This window comes from Lampris incognitus, chromosome 4 (genome assembly GCF_029633865.1).
Source record: "Lampris incognitus isolate fLamInc1 chromosome 4, fLamInc1.hap2, whole genome shotgun sequence".
Taxonomy (NCBI): domain Eukaryota; kingdom Metazoa; phylum Chordata; class Actinopteri; order Lampriformes; family Lampridae; genus Lampris; species Lampris incognitus.
Window position 1 is genome coordinate 47485081 of NC_079214.1, and position 14542 is coordinate 47499622.

Here is a 14542-nt window from a genome sequence, read left to right on the forward strand (position 1 = left end):
GTTTGTGTTTTGGGTGCGTTAGATTTGCCTCACCAACCTCCATGGAATGTGGTCCATTTGTAGGCGATTCCAGCCACCAGTGGCCTGTCATTGTAGGCTGCACATTGCATATCTCTGAAATCCAGAGAACCTGGGGGGCACTCCTGAAGAGAGCCACACAGACACACACACACATAGACACAAGCACACAACACACACACATACACACACACACGCATGCATGCACACACAGTCAGTGCAACCCAGTGCAGTGGAGACGTAGGTTAATAAGTCATTGAAATTCCTGACCACACCCTGAACACTCCTGTCACACTAAGGTCGAGAGTACACTTGACTCATTGTTTTGAAATGTTTGCAATGAAAGTCAGTTTTCCAGACAGTAACATTCATCTAGTGTGCAAGAAAATACGCTGGATTATACAACCATTTAGACAACTACCTTTGTGTTGCAAATTTTGTACTGTCTGGGGTCTCCGGCACAGGGTCCGCCCAAAGGGTTCCTAAGACAGAGAAAAGACTTTTCTCTTGGTCTCAGCATGGTAAATAAGGTGAGACTGGGTGCTAGCAATAGTCGATATCTTGTAATGTAAACAATTTGTGCAAGTATAACACCTGTGTCACCTCCTCTGTCAAATAGTACATAAATATTCCATACTTGGTGATGCAGGTGCGAGTGCGGATGGAGGCTCCACCTCCACAGGTGCGTGAGCAGACCGACCAGCCGCTCCATGAGGCCCATTCATTCCTGAAGTGCAGCTGCCGTCGGGCGCGCGCCAGACGCCTGAGAGAGGTGCCCACAGAAGGGCCCCACACGGAAACCCAGGAAGACTGAGACAAACGAAGGCAGGGAAAGATGATCAGATTTTTTTTAAGATTTTTTGGCATTTTCCAACTTCATTAGATAGCAATAGTAGAGAGAAACAGGAAAGGTAGGGGATGACATGCAGCAAAGGGGCCGGGCTAGATTCGAACCCAGGCTGCTACGGTAAAGACTCAGGTTTATGTGGTATGCGCTCTACCAGCTGAGCCGCTGGGGCGCCCCAAGATGGTCAGATTTACCAAGGGGACTTGCTTCATAATCAGAAACCAAATTAGTTTTAACTCAGATATTGAGTTTTCACATGCCTCGGATTTGGCCTATGAGAGGCTAAGTGGGACAGAACATTATACATTTTCCAGTATGCAGGACATATTACACTCCTGGTGTCACTCCAGAGTGAGCATTCACACTGGAGACCAAATCAGACTACAAGCTAATGCATTTATGTATGTCTTGACCCAATGTACTAACCTGTTAGTGGTTACCAAAGACATTAGACTTCAGACATGCAGTCATAAACCTAGTGGCGTACTTCACAGGCAGCATCATTTATCAAACTACCTTAACCAGCTATATGTGTGTGTGTGTGTGTGTGTGTGTGTGTGTGTGTGTGTGTGTGTGTGTGTGTGTGTGTGTGTGTGTGTGTGTGTGTATATAATATAGAAACAACCGTTTAAAGAATGTAACATCTTTAAGCCGTTATATTTGGTCATTGGTGGACAGAAACATTAATTATTCAACCACCTGGAAAGTCCTCTCAAAGAACAGGGCATATTCAACCAGTAGTAAAATGTGCAAATGTGTATGTGCAAATGTGTATGTCTAACTGAAAAATATTTTGTCATTTGCAAACCAGACATGTCTACATTGAATAACAGGAATGAATTGGCCAGCAGTTGCAGACATAGATACAATCACCAATTTTGTAATTATAAGTAAATCATGCCAGTAGACAAATACCAACCCCCCCATTGGACCGTTAGCGATCACGTGTTCTTTGAATTTTTGAATGTCACACTTCTCTCTTCCCCACTGGACGTTGTGCATGTGATGTGCATGACGAGTCAATAAATGATATGTCCTTTCCCGAGTAGCTTTATGGACAGCTGATGATTGCTTATGGCATGAAACAGGCTTGTACTATCTCCTAAAGAATTTACTTGAATCACTGGATTATATATATATATATATATATATATATATATATATATATATATATATATATATAAACTTAGCACAAAATGTGTGTTTGGTAGATTATTTCTTTGTTGTAACAATGCTTCTTGGCAATAAATCTTATATCAGGCACCTGATTGTCAGCACCTGGGGTACCAGAAGCTCAAAACAAGAGTCAATAGAAACAGCAAAATAAACTGTTGGGCATTGGCAGAGAAGATTTGGCAAATTTTTCATGGGCGCAACCCACATACTCAGCTCTGCTGCTCATCCCACAAATGCATGTTCCTTACAAATGTGGCACCATTTAAAAGGGGAATAAACAGGCTTTCCATCGGTATAACATTTATTGCCAAGAAGCATTGTTACAACAAAGAAATAATCTACCGAACACATATTTCCTTGCTTTTTGTGCTAAGTATATACGTGTATATATATATAAAACTTTGTTAAAACAAACACTAAACGGTAGAGAAAGTGCTCAACAAACAAGGAGCAAAACAATGCAGTGAGTCAAGTAAATTCTTTATGAGGCAGCTCATAAAGAATTTACTTGACTCACTGGATTACACGCACACACACACACACACACACACACACACACACACACACACGGAGACATAAGTTTGACATTCTCTAACTTAAAAGAAATAGATTTCCATTTATACAAATTAGTGCTAGAAAATATAAACGTCTTATGTATATGAAATGAAGTATGACAAGTTTCCTGTGACAAATTACTATAGTCTGGGAAATTCAATAGATTGAATTAAAGAGAATGAAGTGAACAGTGAGGAAAAAGCCCAGTGTGCACCACCTGATACCTGCTGGTTTCCTTTATATTGTTCAACTGAGGTTCCATTTTGCACCATAGAAATGGATTTGTGCTACCCAGAGAACTGAAAATGTCTCTACATTTGCACTTCTGTTTTTGTTTTGTTTTTTCCACAGATCATGCTCCTACGTTTCTTTACCAAGCTTACATTTAGGAGCATGCTGCCTACATTTACAGGTATGAACCATTTAAATGCATTGTCCCATCTCTTGTCAGCAGGAGAGAATGAAAACTAATGACTTTTTTGATAACAGGATCCTCCCCCTCCTCTTCCTGCTGCTCCTCCTCTCCAATCACTCCACAGCATCATTCTTCTGAATCACAGCGTTTAGGCTGCGACTGCAAGCTGTCAGCAGCTCACTATCTCTCTGTCTCTCTGCAAGTCTGCATGTCTGTGTATTTGTGTTTTTGAGGGAGCGTGTGTATGTGTGTGTGGAGGCATGTGTCTGTGTTTGCATATGTGTGTGTTTCTGCATGTCCGTGTTAGTGTGTGCACGCGTGTTTGCATAGATGCGTCTGAGAGAATGATGGGAGAATACCAGAAGGGTGTTAGATTGCTAAAAACAGCATGGGCAGGCCACAGTGTATGACAGGCGTTTGGGTGGGAGAAGTGTGTGTTCAACACTTTACAAGACCGACATTATTTATAGCCGAGAATGAAACAGGCACTAGACCTTAAATCTATTTCCAGAGTACCTGGTATGAAAACAGACAACCTCTCAAGCCTAGCGGCTCAAGCAGCGCCAAACAATAAAAGTGATTAGAGAAATTTCAACGGTGCTTTTCAAAAGCATTCCACAGTTTTTGCCCTGGAGGTGGATTGGAACTGGCAGCATTCCCACAAATCTTTCATACGGGAGCTGGCTCTCACACGGATGTTTAACTCTTTAGATTCACATCAAATGGCTGCTTCACAAGTATGCAATTTGTATGAGATTAGATAAGATAAGACTCAAAGAAACCGGAAAGATTCCCGAAGGGACACTGGATTGCTGCATTAGGAGGACGGGGGGGGGGGGGGTGATGTATATATAAACATAATTCATAATTCAACAAGACAATTCAGCCAGCATATTAGTAACACTACAAGCATGTTATATAAAAATTGTGATGATATATAAAATATAAAACTGCAGAAATTGAAACAGAAATGTGTGCGTGGTGCGTGCACACAGCAGTAAGACAAACCAAAATGACATGAAATGCAATTCCCTAATTTGAGGCCTTTAAGAAGAAAAAGGATCATTTTTGTCCTACATTGTGAACCTATGGCACTCTGGGAGTGTTTCATGCCAGAGAGTTAGCATATATCTAATCCTTCTGGACCTTTAGGTCAGTTAGTTGAATGAAGCGTGAGACTGAGAGACGCTCTCTGCCTCTGTGACTGGCAGAATTGGTCAGGTCGGGTCAGGTCAGACATGCACACATACAGTAACAAACTCGTGAGTGTGCACATATGCACGTGTGCACACACACACACACACACACACACACACACACGGATATGCACACACCGACAGAACTGAGAATAGCAGAGTAGTACGACTATGCGATGTTTTGCGGAGCAGGGTCGCCTGGCTTGCCCTCATTAGGGCTAGTGCTGCTCAAATTAGCGTTGATAACAGTTGGAGATGGGGAGAGCTGGCATCCTAGATTAATGAAAATGATCTCTCACCTTTAAAATGGCCGTCAAACACCCCCCACCCCCCGGAACATTTTAGGGGGAGAAAAAAAAGTTGTTTGGACCACACCGTGGCCTACAGCGAGGGGTAAAGACGGCGACAGAGACCATGTGTCAACAAGCGAGGAAGTGAGCACCGGGGGGGGGGGGGGGTCAAGGAGAGGAAGACAGACAGATAGAAATAGACCAAGAAAGAGAACAGGGAATTTTTTATACAAATGTTAATATGACTTTACCTTTTTACATTTGCAAATGAATTTCTAAACCTGCAGCTGCAAAATGCAAGTGCATCTCCAAACATTTTGACATACAAATGTCAGTTTTGTCACGCCAATAAAGCACGTTGATACTGAAATTGAAAATTGAATAAAGAGAGGAAGCCAAAGGGAAGGAAAGAAAGTGAGAAAGCACTAAAGACTCCTTCCTAACAGACTCTATACGTAATCAGTTTGGCTGAACCTCCAGAAATTGTTATCACTGAGCTGTTCAACGAGCAGGATGGACTGATTCCTGGAGCAAAGTGTCTGGCCACTCTGACATGTCATCTCTCAGTCAGGGAAAGTGACATGATTGACGGCGGACAGACATGGCCGGGCTTGGCTGTCTCTGAAAGACCCTGAAGGCACGGGCAGAATTACTGATAGAAGATGAGAGGGAGACGGGGTAGACTGATGGAGAGAGACAAAGAGAAACCAATGTAGAGAAGACAGCCGGGGCGTGGGGGGGGGGGTGTTGACAGGTAGTGGGAACAACAGGTAAAGTCACCTGAGCATCTGCTGTTTCGGGGGGCCCGGCTTGTGAACCCTGTCTGAGTGCTCTGACCTCCGGAGAGGAAGTTAGTCTGACAGAGCGGTGAATGGGGGAAGGGTGGGGGCTGTGTGGCGGGGGGTTATGGCTGCTTTTTGATATACACAAAGAGTAGAGAATGAACTGAAAGGGATACGTGTGGAAGGTTACAGGCACTGATAAAAACCAAAACACAAAACGTTTTGTTTGGAGATGGTGTGTGTGTGTGCGGGGGTGGGGGGTGGGGGGGTAACCTGATGGGTAAACTGCATTGCAACAATGAATTGGGCAAACATTGACAGGCTTTAATGTACTCTAAAGCGGGGGAGTAAACTTTAATAACATATCAAATATAAACTCGAGTAAACTGCTAAGGCGGGTCCACCCACCACATTTCCGTGTATGTGAATATGTGTGTACTTGCGTGTCTCCGGCTTTCTCTCGCTCTTTGATGCTCTGATGTGAAACAGAGGGCTGAGGGTATTTCAGACAGGACAGGGGTAAGCGCCCTAACACCTCGACCCCCCCCCCCCCTCAATTCTCCCCGAGTTCCCCCCAGGCCCAGGCTGACAACTGGACAAACAGTGGTGAAAGATGGACACCACGCTTGGCAGAAAAACAAAAAGCCATTCAGTGGCACGATGAGTACGGAAGGGCAGCGAGTGGATACCCGTCTGTAGAAACACCACCATTATCCTGCCAAAGCAACGTCAACGTGAAAACTGCAAAAATAATCTAATCAGCAGGCCTTCGGGATCTGGGCGGCGCCCGCAGGTCCCCCTCTCGTCTGACGCTGGCCAAAGCGCTTTGATTGGCAAATTATCTAAATGAGCAGGATTTTCCTATTTGGAACCTGAGAGCAGGGATTTTGTTTCTCTGGCAGATTATCTTAATCAGGCTTTCCGTCAAACGCAGCCCCCCCCCCAAAAAAAGAAAAGTGAATGCTGCAAAATGGGAGCCAAGTTAGGGCAAAAGGCTCTTAAACTTGGATCTCCAGCTGGCACTGTGGTCTTTACTGAAACACTGTCACCTTGATGCTGGCTCTGTCTGTTTTGATTTACTTATCCAAAATATTTTTTTCCACTTTTAAACAGTGTAACTGAGCTTTTAACACAAATACTTAAAGGTGTATGACACCTAGAAATAAGTTTTACATGTTTTTTTTATGGCTGTAAAGTACATATTTGCTTGTAATGTGATGAAAATGTGAAATACACCTATTTACCACACATCGGCCAAAGCAGTCAAATTTGGTTGGGAATATAGTCCATGTGTGAGAATAGCTGTAAATGTAAAAAACTAAACTGCAGAAATGCTAGAAACACCACGTGAACCGTTTTTAAAAATCTTTTTAAGTGCATAGCAGTGGGATGAAATCCCAGTGAAAGCGGGCCGAGTCTTTCCTGACTGGTGTTTGTGATGCGAGAGGGGCTCGGTGAGCAGGACTTACACTCTGTGGGGAGGAGGGGCAAACAGGAGGGACCAGCAGCAAGAGAAAGGTCAGCGCCTGGCATAGAGTCAGCTTCCTGGAGACACAGAGACAAAACACAAACAAACATCATATTCACCTTCAACACAGGCTCACACACATTTGCAAGCGGCCCAGGTGGTTATGAGTGGGGATGTAAAGGCGGCGACGAGAGGTGCCATGAAGAAAGAGTGAGAACAAAAACAGAGAAAGCAAGAGAAAGAGAGAGAAGAGAGCAAAAAGAGACAAAAGAGCAGAGAAGACGAGAGAAGACAGAGACACACAAGGAGAGAGAGGGGGGGGGAACGAGTGGAGGGAAAAGAGAGATGGAAAAGGACAAAGCTGACGCTTCAAACAATGGACACTTGGCTCAGAGGTCTTCAGGTCACTGATAATATCCACAAATAAGCTGCTCTGCTACAACGAGCCCCTGTGGACAGGAGCCAAGGTCAGGAATGCCCCCCTATCCAGACGGTATCATTAATTCCCCCCTGCAACCCCCATCCCCCCCACCGCTCCTTATTAACTCCCGCACAGCCTCAAAAGGGAGCCCCCAACCCCTGCAACCCCACCATCACCCCACAGCCCATCCTACCTGACCCACCACCACTACCCGACAGAAACAAGCCATGTACAGCATACTGATACAGACAGCCTTGTCTGAGAATGGCAGTGTACATGCTTGGAGGTTGCTGTGTTTACTCAGTGAGGTGATGTCATCTTTTGCACATCCTCATCTCCAAGAATGAGAAAAGGGTATGAGGCATCAAAAGCAACCCTAAGGCAGGAGTCTTTGGGCTCTTTCTCTTCCTCCTGACTCACCCAAACAAAGGCTTGTCTTCCCCGAAATGTTCTATGAATTCCTGGAAAGTCCGTTTTACCTGTGGCTTCCCGGCATTGCTTTGCCCACAGCCACAGCACATTGCCACACACCGACAGATATGGACATGAACTGATTCATTTCAACTGAAGGAGAAAAGTTGGAAGTGGGATTATTTAGAAAAGTACACCTGTATTTCCTCTGAATTTCTCCTTTCTTCATCACTCTTGCACCCACATTGGCCTTTTGCTCTGCGTGTCATCTGCAAATGGTGCCACTCTCTCGTCCTCCCCCTCTTATCCCTCGGTCTAAAGAGTTTTTGGCCCTCTCCCAGGTCAGTAGTTGCCCTGTCCAATTAAACGATACACATCTCTCTCACACTCTGCTGAGCGGCCCTTCCCTTCAGAGCCCTGCATGCCTTACATGGAGGGGGATTTCATATCAGCAGAGTTTGTGTCAACGTGACTCCAAAGAAAGTCGCGTTGACACAAAAGCTCGTTACGTGAACGTGAGAGCTGATCCTGGTGTGTGTGTGTGTGTGCATGTGTGTGTGGAAGCTGTCTCATACCCATTCACTTCACTTGTGGCAGCTGTGTACTTGGTACAAAGTCTGGGCTCAAATTTACAACCCTGAAGATGGTAGTTTTTGTTTAACTTTCTGTTATCTGTGGCGCTACGTGATATTTTGAGCACTCCAAATCCCACAGATCCATCTGTACTGTTGTGTCAGTAACTCCTCACCTGCCAAGCAACACACAAAATTCATGGTTGAATCTGGGTTTTAGCTATTTGTTTTATCTGTTGGTACAGGTCTTCTGCATGCCTGGTTTGCCTTGTCAGCTTGTTAGCCACCACAACTTTGTTTCCCCAAACTCATCCCCTTCTTCTGCATTTGGCTGCTGGAGTTAATACATAAAACTATGCACCTTGTCATTTTCCCTGGGAAAGCCCTGTCCAATAATAACCATTAGAAAGGGCAAGTACAGAAGCAATAGTGATTTGGATATTTGTTGATAAAGTACAATCTAAAGGAAAATTTCTTTGCATGTAGGCCTAAATCTTCAGCGTTGTCTATAGGTGACCATGTCTTCACCATTAGATGTTGGAGGAGTTTATCTGAGGAGCTCCAACAAGCTTGTTCTTACTTCTATTTACAGCTCTTTTGAAAGCATATTGTGATGTTTTCACTTTGTTCCCAAAATTTTTAATTTTTCCTCATTTGTTTGTGTTTACTTTTCAATGCGCTCTCTCTCTCTCTCTCTCTCTCCCCCCCCCCCCTCTCTGTCTCTCTCTGTCTTCTTTTATTTGCTAAACTGACAGTTGGATGAAAGAGCAGTGCACAGTTTTCCATCAATTGCATTGCTACCATGTACTTTTTTTCTGTTTTGCGATACATAAAGGCATAGCAAACTTTATTACTACACTTGTGGTCTGAGGAAAAGCATGCCCTCTCTGCTCTAAAGAGGAAAACCATGGACATGAAAGTCATTGGCTGATTGGCTCCCAAACCGCAGGGGCCCTTAAAGAGGTCAGCAGGGGTCAGCCCTCCCCTCCTCCCGCTCTCATTAAGACTATAGCACCACATTAGTGAGAAGCTCCGGGGCAAGGAGAGGGAAATGGCTTCAATCAATATGAGACTGGTTGTTTATTTTGACTGAAATTAGCCCTTTTGATGGTTGATGAAAAGCAACAAAAAAAAGTACCTAAATAAATAAAAATTAAAATCTAACACGCATGTGACCCCAACCCAGCTCCACCCATATCCAAAGCAAACAAATCTTGTTATCACCAAGGGGTCATGAGATTCAGAATTTAACACTGGTCATCAAGCCACAATGACTATATCTGAACATGGCTTTCACAAATAGAGGAAATGCATGTGAAAGAATCATTTACTTGACCTTCATCAGCCACTTGTATCCTATTGGGACATGATGGACTAAGCTGAAATAAACCAATAGTTTTGTTGACATTGCATGATGTGGCATTTGCAAAAAGGGCCAGTTAAAGCCCTTTACCAGGGTTCAAGACCCATTGGGAAAAAAGGTTTACAAGTTTAATGTAGTAAAACCTGCAAACCTTCATGCACGGCAAACACCTGGGCAGCTTTCATATTCCCACCCTATGGAAATAAACACCAGGTTGGCACTGTTATCACGCAATTAGATTATGGCTATAACAGCACACTGCAGGTGCGAATTTGCCCTTTGACCTCTCTGGGGAGGTTGGAGTCATGCAAAGCACAGAGATGAAGTCACCTGATGGAGGATCTTGGCTCCAGTGGTCCACGTACATGGAGTCTCTTGCCTGGGCTGAAGGACCATACCATAGCCTGGTCCAAAGAGTGACCGTGGGCTTCTGTGCAGTGACCTGCAGTCATACTTTTCCAAATGTTCATGCACCCAGCTCCATCCACCCAAGGGAGGAGAAAGCAACACGTGAAAGGAGCCGGTCTTAACCTTTGACACATAAGGATTCAGTATTGACCCACCCAACATTTGGGAAACACCAGTCAAGCCTGGTGTGAGTATATGGAGCCTGATGCTGAACGATTTGACACAGCCTCTGACAGATGTTTAGCTGTAAAAGGTTACACAGCGAACCCTGACCCTGAAATCTCTACCAACTATGCATGAAGAAGCAACAACTGAACACTAAAAGCTCTTTTTTTTAAAAACCATTCGGAGCTCATGTGGCACAAGTGCGACTTAGCTTTGAAGCACAGCAACAATTGTGCAACACATTTAAAAAGTATGCTATGCTTTGGGGACAGTAACCACAGAGGGTTGTGGTAGATGGCTAAATGGAAAACAGGCGTCGGTATTATTATAGTGTTGTTTGTTGTTGTCGACAACCACAATCCCTTAGTTCCCCCATCACTTCACCATCCACCTCAGGATCAGCCTTGGTGCACTGTCATACCTCGCGGATTATGAGCTTATCGTTTCACAACCACTTTGATCGAGGCAGATCCAGTGTCGGTTCACCATCAGTCATGCTTACACAACGTGTGTGTATGCGTGTGCATGTGTGTGTGTGTGTGTGTGAGAGAGTGCTGGACATTGTGAACAGCCACATTTTTCAAAAGCAGTGAAATCATCATTAAAAAAAAAGGCACATTGAGGGTGTCCAGATAGCGTAGCGGTCTATTCCGTTGCCTACCAACACGAGGTTCGCCGGTTTGAATCCCCATGTTACCTCTAGCTTGGTCGGGCGTCCCTACAGACACAGTTGGCAGTGTCTGCAAGTGGGAGGCCGGATGTGGGTATGTGTCCTGGTTGCTGCACTAGCGCCTCCTCTGGTTGGTCGGGGCACCTGTTCGGAGGAGGAACTGGGAGGAATAGCGTGATCCTCCCACGCACTACGTCCCCCTGGCAAAACTCCTCACTGTCAGGTGAAAAGAAGCGGCTGGTGACTCCACATATATCGGAGGAAGCGTGTGGTAGTCTGCAACCCTCCCCAGATCTACAGAGGGGGTGGAGTGGCAACCGGGACGGCTCGGAAGAGTGGGGTAATTGGGCGGATACAATTGGGGAGAAAAAGGGGGGAAAATTCCCCCCCCCCCGAAAAAGGAACATTGAACAATAAGGCCAAACTTAAAGTGATCAACACTAGATGATACGTGACACCTTTGACCTCTGAAATCACTTCACTCACCAGGTGCAAGTCAATAATAAAGCCTGTTTGGAAAATATGAACATCAATATTGACACAAATAAACCTGTTTAAACAACGTAAGTAGAACAGAGCATGACATTGTTGACATGGTTCGGGAAGATAGCATGCACACACTCAGGTGCGCACACACACACACACAGACACACATACACTGTCAGCAAGAAGAAAAGAAAATTGTTATCTGACTGGACCTTGCTTCAGTACAGTCTCCACTAATAAGAATTAGCTACTTCATGTCACCCATAACATATCCCACTACATCAGAGACAGTCTTCTCAACTGTAAATCTGTGGGTTCACTTAATGGCCGTCTTTCCTCATTCATCTACATGTCCATGGGCGAATAACTCAAATCTCCTCCCGGGGAGAGTGATGTCATCGCATGTAAAACCAAATTAGAGTCCTCAGTTTGAAGCTATATGCTCAGTGTTCCAGGGTAAGTAGATTAAATCTCTTCATGATGAGGCTCGTGGCTCTTTCCCAAACAAACATTCCTCCAAAGAGGGTTTTCTGAGAGAGACATGTTGTGTAGCTCTCCCTTTCTCTCTCAGACACATACGTCCATATGCTGACCAGCCCGGCTGATGGTGGTGCATCTGACAGACAGACCACCTGGCAAATTACACCAAATGTCTTCATGCAAAACTCAAATTACACAATTTTGGACACGCAGTGCAGTAGCTTCATTGCATTTTTTGTTTCTGGACGGGACTCTGTTCCAGAGGATCTGTATTCCAGGAATGACGTGTTGTTGGTAAATTTAGATTCAGGATATTGAGAGACAGATTGAAACGAGTCAAAGTCAGGAACGGTGCATGCAGCTGGAGTGGAGCATCCAGTCCCTAAACTGTCCCTTATTTTCCAGCCCTTCTTGTGGGGATGGGATTAGAAAGAATATGAGTATGGTATTTTTAGCCCGTGACATTTAGGGGAGATGGAGGTAATGGAGCAGGATGTGTGGAATGTACAGCCAGAGGTTGTCATGTTGGCTCCCCACAATCTTACAGATAGGGCCAGAGGATTACCTCACCCACTGCACACAAGAACACAAACTTGGTTGGCTTCTGCCCCCAAATAAAATAACATGCACAGGAGACTAGATGGCAGCCTGGCATTTACGGAGAGACAGCGAGACAGACAGACAGACAGGTAGAGAGAGGGGGACAAAGTCCTTTCATTTCACGACATGTCTCTCAAATTCAAAATAAATTGGCCTTCATGGAATTAGGCTGAAGTGTGAACCAGACAACTTCATGTAAATCCTACAAGTAACCATCATGGTGTGTCTGTGTGTGTGTGTGTTTGTGTGTGTGTGTGTGTGTGTGAATGTGATGATGTGATTTACAAGTGTACAGTGTACATTTGGGGAAAATAACTCCATGTTCCCCTGGAATCCATAACATAATCTGCCTTTCCCTTACTGTGCTGCACCCAGGTGTATACAAATCACTTTAATTGGATTCCTGTAAAATTCAGATATGACACCACGCAAAGCTTGGGCCAATAACGAAAACAAATATCCAGTTGTAATGATTATACTGCAATGAACAAGAGTTGTGCCAATAAAACGAAGCAACGTACCTGGTACATAGGGATGACATAGTAGGTCCTCTTGCAAACAGGTCGGATATCTTTCATTCGCGGTCAGGTGCAACTTTGTTCTTGTGTCATGGTCGGGAATGTTGCAGCTCATATTCAGACTCGAAACCATCCATACTTCTTCGCGGTGTCCCTCTTCTTTTGTCGGACTTTCATCCACATAGAAAACACCTCAGATTTTCCTGTTTGTTCTTTCGCGCTCCGCTCACCAACACGCATCACACGTCCGCGTGACAAAGTCTCCTGCACCAAGTCCGCCGGACACACCACGCGACGATAATCTAAATTATAAGGACCAAAGTCTTGGTCTCGAAAAAGCCTATCTCATAATCAAAAACTTGGATACTAATGCTCGCCATGCTGACAATTCAAAATCTCGGTGCCCCGCAGAAAGTCTGTTAAATATTAATATTATACAAATGTCTCGAGGGGAGGCGTTTTCCAGCACTAACACGTCGCAAAAACAACAACATCAACAACAACAACAACAACCAACTTAATTCCAGCGGAGTTTTAGAAGTCCTGCTGTGGAGTGTCTGAGGTGCTCCGGGAGCGCAGCAGGTAAAGAGGAACTCTCTTTTATCAATCCAAACAGGTTCAGGACATGTAGCAGAGAAACCGGCTAGAGAACGAAAACTGTCAATCCCAGTGATCGTCCACCATTTAATGTTGTCTTCTCTCCATTTGGGAGAAGAAGAAGAAGAGGCAGAAGAGGAAAGACAATTTCGGGACAGTGGATGAGGGCAGCTTGACTGTATGGAGCCGTCGCGTGTCTGTCTCTCAGCTCCACCTGAGGTGCGCTTGCTGCATTCCAGCTGGTGGACACGCCTCCTCCTCCATTTAGGAGCTCAGATCTAAACTCTTGATCCACCAAAGTGAGAGGTGACACATAATTTCCTCCTCAGACGTGGAGGAAGGAAAGGAGAGAGAGAGAGAGAGAGAGAGAGAGAGAGAGAGAGAGAGAGAGAGAGAGAGAGAGAGAGAGAGAGAGAGAGAGAGAGAGAGAGAGAGAGAGAGAGAGAGAGAGAGAGAATGGGGGGGGGTGGATGCCAAGTCGTTTTTTTTTTACCTGTCAGATTCAGCCTGATGGAAATGCAACCCGACTAAAATCGTCACAACGCTATACAACGCTATACAAGTTCAGCAAACGGTGGCCAGAATGTGAGTAGATCATATCTGACGCTGAGATCGATGCCCTTCTGTAGCTGAGCTGTAGTTCTTTTGTCCTGCAGCTTCAGTGAACCTCGAAAGGTGTGAGGAATTTAAGTGTGTGCAAACTGTCAAGCTGCCTTCATTCCCTACAAGGTTTTAGCACACATCACGATACTACATCTCTACTTGCTTTGCCCTCCACACGTCTCGACCCCTAACTCCCCCCCCCCTCCCAATACCACCTGCCCTTCTTTACGTTCCATTTTCCTCCTCCTCCTCCCTCTTCCACCCTCCCACCGTCCTCACGCTCTGTTTCCTCCTGTCGACTCCACCTTAGGGAGAAGAACATTATCTCCATCTACAAGTCGGGGCACCTGACTGTGGTAATCGCTTCATACCACTTCTCTTTTTTGTCTCAGGGAAATCTGCAATTCCGTCTTCTCTTCTTCTTCTTCTTTTTTTTTTGGTAACCACGGGTAACTGTATCCCCTGGGCACATCTCACCCAAGAGTGAAGTACATCTGTCTC

At 45.0% G+C, this 14542-nt stretch overlaps 1 protein-coding gene across 1 annotated transcript in view; it reads right to left on the bottom strand.

The window, feature by feature from the left end:
• Positions 1–12928, bottom strand: part of adamtsl5 (ADAMTS like 5) — a 39398-nt gene extending 26470 nt beyond the window's left edge. The window contains exons 1-5 of the mRNA XM_056279151.1: positions 12845–12928; positions 6749–6824; positions 656–828; positions 440–500; positions 38–143 (exon numbers count right to left, since the gene is read on the bottom strand). Of these exons, the coding sequence (XP_056135126.1) occupies positions 38–143; positions 440–500; positions 656–828; positions 6749–6824; positions 12845–12864 (436 nt within the window). The 5' untranslated portion in view covers positions 12865–12928. The remainder of the gene's footprint in view (positions 1–37; positions 144–439; positions 501–655; positions 829–6748; positions 6825–12844) is intronic.
• Between the last annotated feature and the right edge of the window lie 1614 nt (positions 12929–14542).